General features: G+C 43.2%; 1 protein-coding gene across 1 annotated transcript in view; it reads right to left on the bottom strand.

Moving 5' to 3' along the window:
• Positions 1-18,838, bottom strand: part of TDRD9 (tudor domain containing 9) — a 2,714,501-nt gene that overhangs the window by 1,798,334 nt on the left and 897,329 nt on the right. The window contains exon 12 of the mRNA XM_085626273.1: positions 15,537-15,594. Coding sequence (XP_085482399.1) covers positions 15,537-15,594 — 58 coding nt within the window. The remainder of the gene's footprint in view (positions 1-15,536; positions 15,595-18,838) is intronic.

The raw sequence follows: 18,838 nt of genomic DNA on the forward strand, positions 1-18,838 counted from the left end.
AGCTCAAAGACTGAGACAGAAAGCAACCGCCACGGAAATAGTTCAAATACTGGATATGGATGGGGTTATTCATGAATCCAAGTCTGGTGTTTTGAAAGCATTCCGAGATTTTTATCAATCTCTGTACAATCAATCAAACGACGGTACTAGTGTTTGTGAAGATGCTTCTAATTATTTTCCGAGTATTGAACATCTTTCTTCTCTTATGGAAGTCCAAAAAAGTACACTAATTGCTTCAGTTACTTGGGAAGAGATAGAAGGGGCTATTCTTGGTTTGGCGTCTGGTAAAGCGGTTGGACCAGATAATATTCCTCTGGAATTTTATCGTACATTCCGTAATATTCTACAACCAGAGTTGCTGAAAATTTTTCAAGAAGCATTCAATGGTCGGCCGCCTCCATCATGGTCACTAGCCACTATTGTTGTATTTAAAAAAAAAGGGAAGGATCCTATGGATCTCGGGTCATATAGACCTATATCCTTAATAACGTCAGATAGTAAAATTTTCTCTAAAATATTAGCTAATAGATTGAATGACTTAATGCCAAATTTAGTGGCTGATTCGCAACATGGCTTTATTAAAAAGAGAGATACAACTGATCATGTCAGAAGGATTATTACTTTATTAGACTGGGCGCAGGCCACGGGATCCCCAGTCGGAATCGTTTTACTTGATGCTGAGAAAGCGTTTGATAGGGTAGACTGGGGGTTCGTTTGGCAAGTACTGATTTGGAAAAAGTTTCCAACTGAATTCATACGTGCTTTAAAAGCTTTATATAAGCAGCTTAGGGCTGTAATTCGCAAAGCTTCTGATACATCTACTACACTATCAATAACAAGGGGGACTAGGCAAGGGTGTCCATGCTCCCCTCTTTTATTTGCACTTCATATTGAGTCTTACTTGCAAAAATGAATACACCAGGAGAGTATCCCTCCGGTTATAATCCATCAAGTAGAGTATAACATTTTCGCGTATGCTGATGATGTCGCGATTGCCACTTCGGATATCAATTTAGCATTCCCTAAAATTATAGAGGCAGCTCGGGAATTTGGTTTATATTCTGGATATAAATTAAATATAGCCAAAACACAAATAATTCACTCTAGTGTTAGCCCACCAACTGATTTGACATATGCTACAACGGCTTTATATTTAGGTGTAATACTCTCTGCCAAGGTCGAAGATATTGTTGATCTTAATCTTGATCCACTACTCGTCTCAACCAACAGATCTCTTGAAAGGTTAAATAATCTCCATCTCTCCCTTTATGGTCGTACTAATGTTATTAAGATGCTCTTCTTCCCCAAATTTCTTTATTTGTTTCGTACTATACCTTTATTATTTCCTTCTACTCTATTTACAAAAATAGATAGAATATTTTCAAGATTTTTCTGGGGATATAAGAGAGCTAGGCGATCCCTTAAATGGTGTTCACTCCCCACTTATAGAGGAGGCTGGGGATTACCAAATCTTCGCTTATACTACCTGGCGATATCACTTAAACTTATGAGAGTCTTAATTTTTCAAGAATCATCATCTAGGGACCATACTTATCCAACAATCTACGAAATGATTCTAGGTGCTCAAGTACGTCAATGTCTTGTACGTTTTTCAGAACCAAGCTATTACAAAAAAACAAGATTTAAAGTCATATTGACCGTTTATCAGGTATGGAGACAATGTAAGAAAAGATTTTGCTTTAATAATATTACTTATTATACACCATTATTTAATAATCTGATTCTGCCACCAATATTTTCAGACCAGATTCTTCAGCAATGGCAAAGACTCAATTTATTTAGTCTAGGTGATCTCTATCAAGAAGGACGATTTGTTTCATTTTTGTACATGCAACAAAATTATAATGTACCTCAAAAAGATTTTTTCAAATATCTGCAAATACGTAGTTTTTTACTCACCAAGAACTTATTATATACTAATAAAATTAGGAAAATTGATATACTCGAATGTTGTAAGAAACAAAATAGAATTGGCATAATTTATCAGACTATGCTAACCCGGATGGAAGACAATCTCGATTTATTTAATTTAAAATGGCAAAAGGATTTGGGCATAGAGTCTGTTAATTTATCTAATGCTTTATATCTATCTGATTTAGTTTTAATTAATGGATCCTTAAAAAGTCAATTCTTTATGAGTATTTTTGATTTATATTATACTCCAGCCAAATTGATGAAATGGAAAGCTAATAGGGGTGATAAATGCAGTCGATGTAAATTTCTTGGTGCAAATGCTGCTCATATGTTTTATTTCTGTCCAAATCTAACTCAATTTATTTCTGAAATTCAAATGTTTTTGAATAATATCATGAATTCATCTGTTATCCTTTCCGCTGAATTGGTTATCTGTGGTGTCCAATCAAATCCTGTTAAATTGTGGTCAACTGCTGAAGAAGGTTTTTTATTTATATCTATGTCTATTTTTAGATACTGCATTACCTCCCATTGGCTAGATTCTGATCCTCCCTCATTCATTCAATGGCAATCGAAATTGCTGAATATTTATCAGTTAGAGCAAGCTCTGTATCGGTGAAAGGGGAGGAAAAAGAAAGCCTTAGGTTTAAAAATTTGGGCCCCTATTAGTAATTGGATTCAATCTTAGAAGATTAATTTCTTTTTTTCTGTTTCTTCTTTATTGCCTTTGTATTTTAATGTTTTTCTAAATGAAATCTGGGCTGATCTTATTTAATTTATGTTAATTCTACGTACGACTTGTAGAGCTCGATCAATTACTCTTGCTGCTGTAAAAACCTAATAAAGATATATAAAAAAAAAAAAAAGACTCGACCTCCGATGAGGCAGCCGCCTGCGCGGAGAGACAAGCGGGACCTGGGGACGCACCCCGGCAGCTAGCCAACCCCTGCGGCGCCGGCAAGGCTGACAGCCACCGGCGCCTGAGCGGCGTCAGCTTGGCCTCGGAAATGGCCGCCGCCTGCCCAGAGGACAGAGGGGGACTCGGGGATGAGCCACGATTCCCAGCATCCTCCCGCGACACTACAGGGACCTCCACGTGGGTTTGCGGCGAGGCAGAGGTGCCGTGGGCCAAAGGGCCACACCCCGATGACACCACATCTCCAAGACCTGAAGCCGAACCTGTCAGCACCGGAACCGCCGGCGACTCCGCTAAAGGCCCCGCACATGGCAAGGGATCCGCGGACGTCCCAGGAAGAGGAGGAGGAGGAGCCAAGGAGGCCTGCAGCATAGGCATCCATTTGGACTCTGGTCGCCCCCACGCCAGGTAGAGTGGTGACGCGCGAGGCCGCACGACCTGCGGAGAACCCGTGCCCCCCCACAGGGCAGGGACCAGGCCTCGGGACAAGCTGCGACACTTACCCACGGGCGAGCGACACCCCTGCAGCCTTGGAGAGGGACGATGTCGGAGATGGAAGCGGCGGTTCTTGAACCATTCCGCGAGGGATGGACGCGGTGACGACGCCGACCTGAACATGCGGGCCGAGAGGAGTTTCATCCGGTGCGCCTGCCGGGACTTCGGCTTCATCTGCTGACAAGCCTTGCAGTCCGTGGAGTAATGGTGCTCCCCCAACCACCACATACAAATGGGGTGAGGGTCCGTCACTGACATCTGGCGGGCGCAAGACGAGCACGTCTTGTAGCCGGAAGGCATCCGCACACTGTTCCCAAAGCAAAGCGAGAAAAGAAGGCCTGAAAACATGCCAGGGGCACGATCCGGATCCATGTGGCATGCGGAAAAGAAGGAAACTGACATCAGTGCGCCGGGGTGGGGCTTATGTGACCTTGCTGACGTCACGCCCGCGCAAGACGTCAGGGCGGAGTGGCGTGGTGCCGCTCCCCGGCGTGCAGAGATGCTGGTCAACAAAGTTTTCCGGGTCCAGTCTCACGCCTGGGAATAATTCTACATTAAGGAATCTGCGGCTAGTATTCTCTATCAGATATGGTGCTAACCAGTGATTGACATCCGTTTGCATCCTCTTTTCATGCCCATAGAGGTGGACATGAGATTGTGAAACTGATAGGAATGCAACACAGAAAACTTGCAACCTTATTACCAAAAGTACAATATTACTACTCCGAAAGGCGAGGCTGGCTGTCAGACTGGTGAAGAATCTGTAGATACAAAGAGGGGCTACAACAAAGACTGGCAAGCATTGACTGTGCTGTGCTTGGTGTGTTCTTGTCATTGGACGTCTGACGTACTGACGTCACGCGTATCAGTCTGTTCGATCCCGATCCTGCTTGGTGCCTGCTTCCTACAGCCTGCAGTCTTCAGCCCTCCGCTTTGTCCTACCCAACCTTCCCACCCACCTACCTCTCCCGGTGGCTGGGCTTTTCTGTCTCCCATTTGCAGCCTCACTAGCGGTGCCTTGCTAGTTGTAAAAGCTGAGACTGAGAACAACGGGTAACGGTAGGTGCTGCTTGCTGTTGGACTGGTAGTATGGATTGGGGCACAAGGTAGGATGCTCCTCCTGCTCCTGAGGAACAGCTGGTCTCACCCGGTTGTAGTTCTGCTCGGCCGACAGTGTGGCTTGCACACAGTGTTGGAGCCAATGGCCAGAAGCCAGCACCAACCCTCCCCTCAGCACTGTAGCATTGCATCCTCTCCGGTATTCCAGCACTTCAGCAACCAGACGGCTACAAGTTGCAGGGGTTCACCACTACCAGCCCCTGCAATTCTCCTTTTCTCCTGTGGGTTACCCAGCCTGGAGTTCAATTATCAACACCGCCCAATGTCACTCACTCAGAGCTTAATCTGTAAAGCTCAAAACTCAAAACATGTCCAGATCATCTCGCACATCTTGATTCGCACTCTTAACCAAGCAATAGATCGGCAGAGCAATAAAGTGACAGAGCAAAAGAAAGTACAGGTGCAACAAATCCAAAAATTTAAAATAAGTACCACAAGCAAAAGCAAAATAATGCCAGAAAAGTAAACGTAATAAGTAAAAAACATTCAAATATTAAAATACTGAATATGAATATGAGGTGCCATTACCAATACTAAAGTTTGCCTACCCAAGGAGGGCCACTTTAATGTATGAAACAAGGGGGAGATCAAAGTCAAAATAACTGCTCAGCAAGCTCATACGCTTCCGTACCATTGGTCGCAGGCTGCTCAGCAGTCCATGTGAGTGCTCCCCATATAAACCCAGGGTTAATGCCACTACCAATACTCACTACCCCGATCAAGGAAGAACTAGAGGTAGTCATGACCACCGCAGAGGACACTGACAGGCCCAAGGATGCTGAAGCCAGCACAATCTACTATGCGGTCTGCACCACGACCGGGGCAATCTTTCCTCAAACAGCACTACTTGATTCAACTCTTCCTAAAAAAATCAGGCACAAAAGGTTCTCACGGATCACTGCTAAAATCTCAATCAACCATTCAATCTCTGTTCACTGCCAGGAGTTCTGCCTCTCCAAATGTCCAAAATTCATAACAATACCATAACAAAATACTTCAGCAATATTAATACTAATAGCAATGCCAATACACTGCCCATCTTGCATGAAGGTCAACAAGTTCTTGCATCTGAAATTGTGTTGCCTGGGCAACTCTGCGCTACAAAACGATAAAATGCTCAAGGAGATGATGGTGCCTGTGGGGCTCAGCAACCTGTATTGCCTCCATCCTCTCCGGAACTAAAGGGGCCAAATAAAGTAACAGAAACACTAACATCATACCAGGCACTCTCATGGGCACTTCCAGGAATGTCCTGTTACACAAACTTTATTTTTGCCTCTGAATTGAACAGATCTAAGTCCTAGAATACCCTAGGATCCATTACAGAAATCACAAGCCACAAAGCCTCCTGTCTTTCAAGTTTTGGGCCAAATCAAATCCACCAGCGTAATCCCTGCCCCGTTCTCTATGGACAATGAGTCTGTACTAGCTATAAAAATGTCCCCCTCACTAATGCTATTGTCTCCCCATCCCACAGCGGAAAATGAGTGTTCCATCCTATATATACAGCTCTTGGATTCACCTATTTCACTCAACATGGAGTTTCCCACATTAAACAATTTGGGAAGTACTAGGATTGACTCCCGACCAGATAGTATAACATCTGACGACCTTGAATTGCTCTACAAAAACCAGCAAATGTATGGAAGCGATGTGTCCGGCATTCAACTAACGAATCAAGACCAGAATGAACATTCACTAAATACACCAATATTGAGCATTATGAAGGTCATGTGTAAAACACTGAATTCAATTGGAAACGCGATCACGACACAGTCCCTAAAACTTCATGTCCAACTGCAGCTTATAGAGCACTTCACATCCTCCATAGTGAAAACTGAATGTAGGATGGAATTAGTCGAAGATGCGGTCAATGACAAACTAAGGTCACAAACTTCCCTGGGGTTTTTGGACAACCAAAGTTGGGCTCCTTTGTTGGAGAAATTGTTGGAAGTTCCAATGGTTATAAATGGAATCATTGAAGACTGCCGGAAACATTTGACAAATCTAACTAAAGCCTGATTCGACAGCGATGAACCAGATATTAAATGTTCAATAATCAACCTAAAGGCAGCATCCTCTTTGTTAAAGCCTGCAACTCAGCTAAATCCCTAGATTAGTACCGGGGACTTAATTGAGGAAAAAAGCCACTCGTGTGTCTCTATTGCAGATACATTACTTGCCCCCAAACAAAATGTTTAAAAGCGGAAGAACAAACTAACGCTAAAGGCTTAACGCCAGGGGAAACAAACACAAAAGAGCTGCAAAGAAAAGTGCGTCCTCCCAACCAAAAAAAAAACCTCAAACCTCCCAACCAAAAAAAAAACCTCAAACTATCATACAATCTCAAGTGGATTTAAATACCCAAGAACAAGGGGGAGGCACAAAAAAGATTGCCGGCAAAACAAAACAAGGCGACCAGCCCAAAGATTTTTCAATTGAAAACCGAAGTATGTTGTGTAGCAAAAACTGCACTCTCCACTCACATATGAATCGAATCTCTACAGGATTCAGGACAGCCTCCACCTCAAACTTAGGAACCAGCAATGAGGAAAATCACCAATTACTAAGGTCATAATAATGCCACCCCTTATCAAGGGTACTCATCAACAAGAGTGTGATCCTCTACGTGAGACCCAAGAAAGTATGCATAACCAAGTCGAACTAAGCATCACTAAACAATTAGTCAAACCACAAACTCCCAGAAGTGGCACAGACAGTGAAAGCCTTAGGTGGTGCCCTGAGACACAGACCTGCAACTACCATCAAAATTCACAACCCTCAAATGAAGGATACTGTCAATCGATTGAATCCACCATGTAACAAATAGAAACAAGAATTAGAAAAGCTATCAACGGAACCTCCCAAGGTGTGCTCCCACTAGATCCAATTATACCCACCCAACTCAAGTCGATCCGTTACACTCATGTGCAACCCCATCAATTTTGTTGAAAGAGTCCAACCATCAATAGCAGATACCTAGAGAAAACCTACAAAGGACATTTAGGCAAGGCCCATTGCAGAAAAGTACTCTGCATGACTAACCCCAAAGTACTATGAGCAACATTAAAGACCAGGTTACAATAATTTATACCCCAGAATATGCATTGAGAGGGAGTCAGTACATCCTTAATAGAAGCAGCATCCTGTGACTTATAAACTCGCTGCCAGGGGTGCAAAATAAAGGAACAAATGATCTGCTGGGGGTAAGATTTGTTCAATCAAATAAACTAGGTGGCAGCGAGTCCACACATACAATTTGGTCCAGTGCAAGGATAGCAAACAAAATTTTCAACCATGCAAATCTAATGAATGCTTGGAGCATCTTAATATAACCACCGGAAATCAAACTGTACCCACGCGTCTTTCTAGAGCAACCAAGAGCAAATACTTCTGAAATACTGCTTAAGTCTCAAATTCAGTTCTGCATCCAGCTCCCACCAACCTCTTACTCGATGGGCAAATTTGGCCGATATAAACATCTGTATAGCAAACACCCTAACACCAAATTTTCAAAGACTGGATTCCTGGTCTTCTTTAAGACGATCACTGATCGACCATGGAGGTAACTATCTGTAGGATAAACCCAGAACTACTATTACGGAAATAGGCCTGAAAACGCACTTAAAAATCATGAGCGGGAACATTGCAGGCTTAAAGTCAAAACTGATGGATAAGGATTGGCTGTCCTTAAGTGAAAAGGACATTTTGACACTATTGACCTAGATGGTTACACAACATATCACTTTCCTGCAGTCAAACAGGGGTGGGGGCCATCTTATTGGTATTTGAGCGCTCTACATAAACCTTATTTTAAAAAAATCATCCTTGAAGCTCTAGTTGTGGGAGGCATGCGTGCACCATCAGATAACCCGCTAATATCCACTTTTGGGAAAGGCTGCATATATGGCGATAAAAATTTAAGAATTAAATATTATCGTCAATATAATAGTGTTCGGCAGTATCTAAAGTGACCATGATCCTTTACACCTGGTCCTGTAACAAACAAATCAGAGCTTCCTTGCACCAAGCTCGAGCCGACATGCAAGAGACTTTTATATTGCCTTGAAAGCAAACAGAAAAAATATTATCAACGATAACTACGACAAAGTCTTACATCACGAGTCATAAATGGACAACATTGCATACTGAGACCTTAACTCTGCCAACAAAAGAGGGGGAGCTGCAGATGAAGCAGCTCTAAATATTCGAAGAGCTACTGGGACAGACGGCTGTGGCAAGAAAAAGTAGATCCTACGCCACCTTCGATATCACCCCCCTTGATAACCTGGACTGGTTTCACATTGAATGTGTAAAGCTAAAGAGGTCGCTTGCTATAGCTCTAAATAATCAACATCTGTCTTGACATGAAGGAACAGCTATTCCTGAATAGCAGAAAACCGTACAAATAGTTGATAAAGTTAAAGAGGAAGCATCACTTGCATAAGCTCTGACAAGCTTTGCTGGACGCAACATTCAGGAAAATCCCCTAAATTCTGAGAGATCATGAGAAAGAGGTTGCAAAGGGCATCCAAAGAATCTGGAGTTGAACATTAGTCCACAACTCTGGAAAGGCCACTTTACAATTTTGTACCAGAAGGGTGGTGCAAATGCATCATTTATTCCCGAACATGGACTAAGCAACAGTGTCCAGGCTGCACTTCAGGAACTATCTGAATTTATCAAATATGTTAATGGCCAACTCGGAAGACTCCTTTTTCATGTTATCTGGTAAGCAGACCATTGCACATTTTGCCAGAATATGCAGATGACCTGCTGCTTTATTTGGTTGACCTTATACAGTCAAACCCTTACTTAACACTATAAGGATACATGGAAAGTTTATGGAGAGTTTTCGGGCTGGTGCATCAACTGGGCCAAGTTCCTTATATTCCCACCCTCCAGAGGGAATGAACTGCCCCCTACAGTTATGAGTGGAGAGATTCTAATATTTGTGTTTCCAAATGATGGCGACAGGGAGAGCTTCATAGAGAAGAACTGATGACACTACTGAAAGGCTTTGGTGCTGATGTGGTGGTCTGAGGAAGATCTTGCCCTCGCTAATGCGCAGAGCTGCCCTCTTTAAAATTATTCCATTACCTCAATTAGTTTTTTGTGCTGCAGAACCCCACATACCCAATACCAGACAGCTACTATAGGAATATGGACAGACATTGTTATGGGGTGTACAAACACCCAGAATTGCCCTGAATACTTTAAGAGGGATCTATGATGGGAGATAGAACCAGTCATAATGGTAGGCAGATGAGCAATGTGACATTGGTTCCATTTGGGGACCTAATGAGTATCACAGGAAAATACCTAAAACATGGCTGGTTCTCACAGAATACAATGGGCAAAGTCTGATTGATAGCAAACCACAGAATGAGGTGGGAACAAAAAAATCATGTTATCAACACGACTGTGGACTTTCAAGTGCTGAAAAAGCTGCAGTCATGGGGGCTTCCAGAAATGGGATTAAAAAGGCACTTCCAAATTAGGAGACATTTTGGAGAAGGATGGGTTTAAACCCTTTGCCGAGCTAAAAAAGGAACACGAATTGCACGAGTCAGCACTCGAACTACAAAAGCACTCCTTACATACACAGGAGACTGAGGACGAAGCCCCATGAGACTACAAGGTGTGCTTTGCCATGCTACATGCAACCAAAATCACTAGTATACAGAACCCTAATGAATAATACACAGAAATCACTTGCAAAACTTAAGGGGACATGGGAATAGGACCCAGGGCCATTAGAGAAGTAGTAGGAGGAGGATAAAGCATGCAGATACTCACGGGAGGTTGATATCAGAGTGTGCTTTAAATGGAATTAACTCAAAAGCTCCAATTGGGCATATTACAAATAGGAGAACTTGATGACAATCGGAATTTCCAAACAAAACTATTGCTTAAGAGGATGCCAACAAGTGGGTATATTCATGAATAATTGGTAGGAGTGCACCCATGTAAAAGCTGACTAGAAAAGGGCAAAAGATCAGATGCAGCAGGCCATCAGAATAGAATTTGACTGGTGGGTGAGGGACTCTGAGTACCCAAGAACGCATCTATGTTTTGTGACCTGACAATGATAGGGGCTAGAAAGGATAGTGTGAGAGAATGGGGTGGGAAACATTAATCAACTGTAGAACCATTGATCAAAAGTCTGGACCGGTGCATGACTGCAGAGAGATGGGTGTAAAAAGTGAGGGGGTGCCCCAAGAAGCGCAAGAAAATCTGGGACCCATGCAGGGATTACCAAGGCCTAATAGGAGAAGGCTGATAATTGGGAAGGGATGTAAAAACTAAGAAAGGACACAAGCAGCCTGGAGTATACCTGATGCTGAGTTTAGGACGAGGTCATTAATGGACTTGTTTGAAAAGGTCATCCTGTTTTCCTACTGAAAGCAAGACAGTCAGTGGAATGGTATTCCTAAACTATAAGTTGGTTGAATATTCTTGTATGCTAATGAAAAACCATTAAAATGTGTTCTAAAATAAAAGCGTGATTAAGTTGACAACCTACCCAAACCAGCCCCCAAATTGGAAAACAGAGAGTAACAAAGCGGGAGTGGAGGGTGACTTTGAGGAAAGAATTCAAATGAGGAAGTGGGACTTAAATAGGGTGTACAGGTGTGCCTGCCCTTACTTTTTCCTACCCTTGCCTGTACCTACCCGATCCTCTCCATTCCAGTAACTTTCCCTGTATATATTTCTCCCTCTCCAGCCCACACCTATCTCTAGCTGTGTCTCTCACTGTCAACACCTTGTATTCCCTTATCTATTCTTTGGTAGCACATCTCAATTCACCTCTTCCTGCCTGAACCTCTATTTGGCTGCATCTCTCCCTGCTTCATTCTCTTCTTGCCATTACCCCTATCTGTTCAAACCTCTCTGGCCTGCACCTCTTCCTACCCCTATTTGACCCTACCTGCCCTTCTCCATGCATTGTTCCGTGAGCAACTTCTCTCTCCCTGGACCTTAACTGGAATGCATCGCTGCAAGTTTGAAACCTGCTCCAAACTATACCTCTCCCTAACTGTAATTCTCCTTACACTTCTCAGCTTGTAGCTCTCCTTGACTATACATCACCCAGCCTACAATAATCTCAACCCGCTACCTCTGTCTTCACCTCCTACTGCCACTCCTCCTCTTACCCATGCTGCTCTCTGCTCATATTTATGCCGGCCCCTACACCTCTCCATGCTCATATCTCTCCATGCTAGCATCTCTCACAGCTTTCAACCAGCTCACATTTCTCCTAAACCATTACTTTTCCCAAATGCAACTCTCCCTGTATATATCTGTTCACACCTCTCCCAGTCCACATTTTTACTTAACTGTACCTTTCCCCAGACAGTACTTCCCTCAATTACACTACTCAAAGCCAACACCTCTTGCTATTCACCTCTCTTCCTGCATGTTCCTCTACCTACCCACACCTCACCGAGCCTGCAGGGAACATGCAACTTTCCAGGGTTGTACTTCTGCCTGGCCACACCTCTGTGCCTGTATCTCTGCTTAACAGCAACTTTACCTGCTCATATTTGTATGCATACAATATTCTGTCCTCTGCATTGCCAAGCTAATAGGTATGGCTTATAACTGAAAATGCAAGATAGACCTACTGGCTTTGACAATGTGGGTTTAGTCTTGGGACCGTTAAATTTATGAATGTAAATTTATTCTTAAGGAACTTTAGTCTGTTATGTGTTTAGTTTTTTAAAAAAACATTTGAATTTTAACAGGTGCACTTTGAACTGCACTATGAGACTGTATGGGTTGTCAGTTTATCAAAATGATGTTCACTGCCTGATTCATTAAAACTATGCCGTTAGATGGGGAGGGGGCGGAGGTGGTGGGGTTCTTTTACAGTAACGTTCTCAAGGTAATTCTAGGAGCCAAAACACATGATCCACCATTCCATCCCATTTCTCTTAAGCCTCTTGACTGCATCTATCTTATTTTATGCTTTAATGGTCTTTTTAACAAACAAAGATTGACTGACGAACCCATCCCAGTCCTTTGATGATGATGATAATGATGATTATGATAACTATAATAACATCATCTTGCTTTTATTTTTATAAAGGACTTCAATATTCACTTCTACTGGTTCTAAGCTCTGTAAATAACAGAATAATGTGAACCAATATATTTTACTCAAGTTACCAATCTCGCAAGAATGGAGGGCAGAACTTGACAGGATTCAAAACTGTAACCTTTAGATAACTACAGAAGGCTGCAGCAAGAGTCAACTCACTAAACCATACTGCCAACTTCTGTAGCACCGACCCCAATCCAGTGTGTAAAGGGTAAATTTAAGTCTGGTACTCCTATTGTTTGGAGCCAAGGAGTAATGATGCATCTGCAGTGGATGAACCTGAAATTGGTAACCAGATGGAAAAAACACCTGACCCTTCCCTTTCCACCTGTGTTCTAAGCCTCTCTTCTTTTCTTCTTAAACACAAAAGCCCACTGCAGCTCCCTGAATTTGGGTAAACAATCAGCAATCAACAATGGAAGAATAAAATGAAAATAAAATAAATTCTTTACAATTATTACAAAAATATGGAAATAATTAGTTTTTGCCATTAACGAAAAGCATTAAAATGTTTTACCAAACCATACGAAAAAGAACACAATGCACTAGGGCAACCCAGTAAATCCCTAGGAGACAGGATATAAACAAACACACAAAAGAATTCCCTGAAAGAGGAAATTTAAACTTAGTACTTTGTTTAAGGGACTCCGGTACAGAATATATCTGCTCTGCCTATTACCATATGCAACAAATGGATATTATGCAAAAAAGGGGAAAAATGAATCACAAAGAAAGGTTCCAAAATCAATAAATACATAAATCTCACTTTCCCATTATAACACCCAGATCATAACAAAGTCCAAATAGAGATCCATGGTACTACGCAATCAAAAAGCCTGCCTCAGGACTGCAAGATGTATTTTTAGCGAATAGATTACAAAAAACATGAAGTTATAATATTTATCCAGATCAAATTGGTTTTTATGAAGGTTAGGTTTTCTGCTAACACTTTGACATGTTTTACCCCTTTCAATATTCCCATTTATCTCCAACAGGATCATTAGCCCTTAGTGCTATAAAAGCAGAGGATAAATTGACAATTTTTTATTACAAGTCAGGAATTTCTGATATTTTGGCTCCAATGTTATTAACATAATTAGAGCACTTCACATACAAGCCTCTGCTAAATTATCAATAATGGTGTTCCTTTCAATGCTTTTAATTTATTTGAGAAACTTGGAAGGGATGCAACATACCCATATCCTTTATATACTGGCAAAACAACCTCCACCATGTTTAACCAGCAATTCGCAAGAAACAAAATTAACTACTAAAAAGGTAGTACTTCGGTTTAAGACAATGTATTATTATTCATTAATCACCCCGGAGATGTTGCCCTAGTTAATATCCCACAAATTTGCAACTTATTCCAATGTTTTCAGCTTTACTCCCAATATTAAAACTTTGATTTCATTCCTCATAATGCCCATTACTCCACAATTATTACATCTTCTGCTCTATGTTATTCATTTTCCTAATAAACTCTACAAAAACTGGAAAAAATGTTTCCAAATAAATTTGGAAAAATGAACCTCCAGGGATTAGTTACAATAAAATTAAAGCTAATCATGGCATGGGATTATCAGTTTTTGTATTTTGTTTTACAAAAACCATAAATTATTCATAATTCAACCAGGTCTTTTATGGTTTCATGATACTGAAGATAATCTCTATGGTACAATTCTCGTTTTAAACTTACGAATAATAGTACATTTAAAAAAAAAACACAGATTGATGCGGGCGTTTTCTGTTCACATGATCTAGAAGTTGATATATTTTTTCTTTTATAGAGATACAAAATAGGTTTGGTTTGCACTCTTTTGAAAACCAGAAAAATTAGATACTTTGTAATGCTACTCCTGGAGCATATTCTAATCTGCTGCCTGTTACCACAATTTCTGAATTAGCACTTTGTCTAAACATATTAAATATTTCTGGTCATGTTGCTTCTAAAGTATATAAGAAATCCCAATACAGATTTATCAAATTTGCAACATATCAACAAATTCTGCGATGGTGAATTCTCACGGTCTTTATCCTGGGACAATTTAAAAAGAATATGCTCATTTTCTACCAAGACTAACAACCTGTTTTTCTCTACCAATCGCTGTCTGCCTTACTATTGTTCTTAAATTTAATATTTTGAAATACAAAAAAATATGAAATTGGAATAAAGGACACTGTCTCAAAGCAAAGAAAACTCTTAGTAATGCAAATTTAGCTCCATCAGTTTCTCTTCAGCTAAATAGTTTTGTAAACTGCCTCACATCCATCTTAACTGAGTCCTATTATGCACATAATATTAAAATGAGTGGTTTGAAAAACATTCCATATACCTTGTGTTAGGGTGAAATCACTGGTAATATTGAAACATGTGCCACACTGCTTTTGATTTCACCATTTCTGACTGACCGTTTCTTTTCCTGTGCAGTATACGCATGTATCAAGTCCTCTTATAGGTGCTCTACATAAAAGCATTCTTGGCCTAGCTCGAGAATATCGTAATATAAATCTTTCTGAAGCTGTGCACCTTAATGATTGCCAAATCATTCCAGCATACCGTGCCTTTATTTTGGGCTAAGGCGTCTACATAAATTTAAATATTAAGGCACAAGCAGGCAGAGGTTGCTTTTAAATGTTTAGTTGAAATGGTCATTAAAGATCACTCAGGGGGACAATTTTGCTGAACAAAATGTTGAAAATCTTGCTCATTAGCAACATTAGTCACAAAATATGTGGTATGATTATAGTGCTTAACAGACTAATTTGCATATGGCGTAAATGGGATACATTTGGTAGAGGTGATGGAATGTTTTCTTTTACTCCTATATCCAAGCACATTTTTGCAAGGCTACAAGAGTTAGGGAAACTAGTGATAGATGTGTAGTCCTTGGGTGACAGCAGTATAAACTCAACCTGTTAGAAAAAGCTAAACACAATACAATGCAAAGTTCATAAACAACCTACCATACTTCACATCTGGAACTGTTATTGAGCTCTCTGCAATGTTAGTAGACAAGATTATCTGAATCAAAAAGAACACAATTCAGTTAAGGGAAATTAATTTTAAAAACGTCATATTTTAAAATGTAAACAGCATTGGATAAGTATTGCCTGAATCACACAAGCCAAAAACTCATTTAGCTGATCAGCTAATATGTAGTTAAGACAATCTGTACCAAAATAACAATTCTAAGGTCCTTCATGGAGTACAGGGACAAAAAGCAGGCTGAATAAAGAATAAAATGGGAGGGAAGACAGAAAAACACTGAAAGAGGACAAAACTTGATGATGTTAAGGTTACACTTCTTTCTGCCCACTATTTTTCAGCAGTTCAGCTGACCTTAATACAGAAGGACCCTGTCTCATCTCTCCCATCTATTGCTGCTCACAACCAACTCGGAGTCATCTTGGCAAAAAACGATTACAAATTATAACAAAACATTGTAGATAAATTAAACAAAGGATAGAAAAATAAAAATAAAGTTTTCAACATTATAAGCGTAACATCTTTTGCTTAAACTGATGACATCCATTAACAAGATTTCATTGAAGGACAAGTTACTTACCTTCGGAAATGCCTTAGCTGGTAGAGACTCAATGTAGTTGCAGATTTCTTACCTTAGAATTATCCCCAGGCGTCTGACTGGATCCGGAAACATTTTTGTGAGCAGTACCCTTGCGTGCCAGTAGGTGACGCTGATCGACTCGCATGGCATCGGCGCCGGATGTGACGTGCGCAGTGCCTACATAGCCATTACCCCAGCGCGCTGACCTCAGTTACTTTTAGCAAATTACCATCCCACGAGCCACGAAGAACATGAACAACTGGTGTAGAAAGCTTGAAAGAGAAAAAAAATGTATCCCTAGAAATATGTTAATAGAGCGGAGAAGATTTGGTAAGGAATCTGCAGATAGAGTGTCCTCCAGATTAAGACGCTGTCGAAGGTACGTAACTTGTTCATCTGATTGAGGGGGTGTGCTAGAGGGTGCCAAGCAAGATGGCCGCACTCGTGTGAGGCTCTTGCGGTTCGGGCACGGATCCGTTCAATATCCTGGTCATCTGGACATGCTGAAGCGGGAAAAGACCAGAAAGGAGCATAAGACTGAGAACGAAGTGAAAAATCCTAGAAAAACTCGAAGTACTGACCTGCTGCTCTCGGAAACTTGTGGGTACAATATGCCGGTGGTGGCGGCTTGAGCCTGGAGGAGTGCCGGATACACTAAATTGGCGGTGTGGCCTGTTCAGATTCACAGGCACGGAGGTTCTGGTGGGAGAACGGCGCTCACCCGAGTGGGGGAAAGTCTTGGCCTGGACGCTGCAGAGTGCGGGGATATACGTGGGCTGCCTGCCCCCGAATCGAGCGGAGGCGGGACCGCCGGGGGACAGCAGTGACCTGCCTGGCTGCTAGAGACAGCGGGGACCGTAGCGAGAGTAGCCGCGTACCTGGGCGACTCCTGGGAGGAAAGACCTGCGTGCGCTGGACGGCTCCTGTGAGACGCGGCCTGATCCGAGCGCCTGGCTCCAGACAAAGCATTCTGCCTGCGAGTGGCGCGGGCCGCTGGGTCCTAGAGCGCGGGAGCAGCCTGCGGCCTGGGAGGCCTCCGGTACAGAGGGCCGCGAGAAGCAAACCGTCGGTCAAGTCTGACCTGGATTTGGGGCCGAGGTGAGGAGCGCGGGGTGGCGGGATTTCCCTCTCCTCCTCCCCCCTGCAGTGGCCACAGTGCAGACATAACGGGAGCAGGGGCCTGCGCAGGGGCCCAAGCTGAGGACGGTCTAACTTCCAACTGAGCGGTGAGCCTGAGCAGTCAATCCCCCCCCCCCCCCCCCCAATCTCACATTGGCAGCAGCCTGGAGAACAGGGTATGAAGTGGGGGGGGGAAAGACTCTTAAAGACACTAATGTCGAGGCCGTGAGCGGCTCCGGAAGTCGGGGGAGGATACCAAGGGGTGGGCACACATATAAATCGTGGCGCTGCGGAGACCATCGGGTGACTTAATTGGCCCCAGCTGCGGAGATCCTTGTACTGTGATTCCTGGCCTTTCCCCTCCTTGGAGAGCCTGGGGGGCAGGCGACGGGGGAAGACTAGGTGCGCGGGGACCTGGTGCTGAGGCTGGCGTGCTGACTACGGCTGGCGCAGCTGGGGGCCGGAGGTGTGGATATCGCCTAGGAGACGCGTGGTGACATCGTGAAGGATGGGGAAACCGGACGGGCGCCAACCTAAACTTAATTTTGATGCACGCAAAAATACCAGATCTCAAATGGATCCGGAAGAAGACCGAGTGGAAGCTCCGGCGCCCTCAAACGCAGATTTGAAGGACCTTATACTGGCTGTGTAGTCCAGCCTGACCTCCATTGAATCCAAGATGGACTCCATGGCTGCGCGGCTAGATGGCGTAACGCACAGAGTAGACAAGCATGAAGAGAGGCTGACTGAGACGGAACGGAGGATTTCGGATCTGGAGGACACCTCTACTGCGACAACGTCCCGCACGCTGGAAATGGAGAGGGCTCTGACAGTGGTCGCGGCCAAGAACGAAGAGTTAGAATCCCACTCTCGAAGAAATAACCTCCGCATCATGTGGATACCGGAATCCACAGTTACCGGCAGGATGGAGGAATACGTAGAGCGACTGCTGGTTGCGCTCTTTGGGAGACACGTTTTTTCACCTGTACTGGTGGTCGAGCGGGCAAATCGTGCGCTGGCTGCTCGCCCGGTGTCTGGAGCCGTGCCGTGCCCGATAATTGCCCGGTTGCTTAATTACCGGGATCGGGACACTGCCCTCCGCTTATCTAGGGAGCGGGGACAACTCCGCCACGAGGGAATGGAGATTTCTTTGTATCCGGACATCACCCTGGCCGTGCAAGAGCAGAGACGCAAGTTCCTCCCTGTGAAGAAGAAACTACAGCAGCTCAATATACCATATGCAATGCTTTTTCCCGCTCGACTCAAAGTGTCCTATCAAAGTAAGCAGCACTTCTTTAATACCCCATAACTTGCGCAGGACTTTCTTAAATCCTTACCGAGGTCAGCGATGGGTCGGACATCCACGCCCCCCTGCCCCGGCAGAGGTGGAAACACTTCAGATGTCGAATAATCGGATGCCGCTTCAAAGTGCATTTCACAAAGCGAACCTGCCACATGGCCACTGAAATAGAGGCTCTGCTCGTATAGAGGTGTCTGGACACCGTTGTGCGGCGAGGGGACCGGGGTGAGGAGGGGCAATCTCCCCTCCGGGAGACTGGAAGCCGTCCTCAGTGCACGAGA

This window comes from Triturus cristatus, chromosome 9, assembly GCF_964204655.1.
Source record: "Triturus cristatus chromosome 9, aTriCri1.1, whole genome shotgun sequence".
Lineage (NCBI taxonomy): Eukaryota > Metazoa > Chordata > Amphibia > Caudata > Salamandridae > Triturus > Triturus cristatus.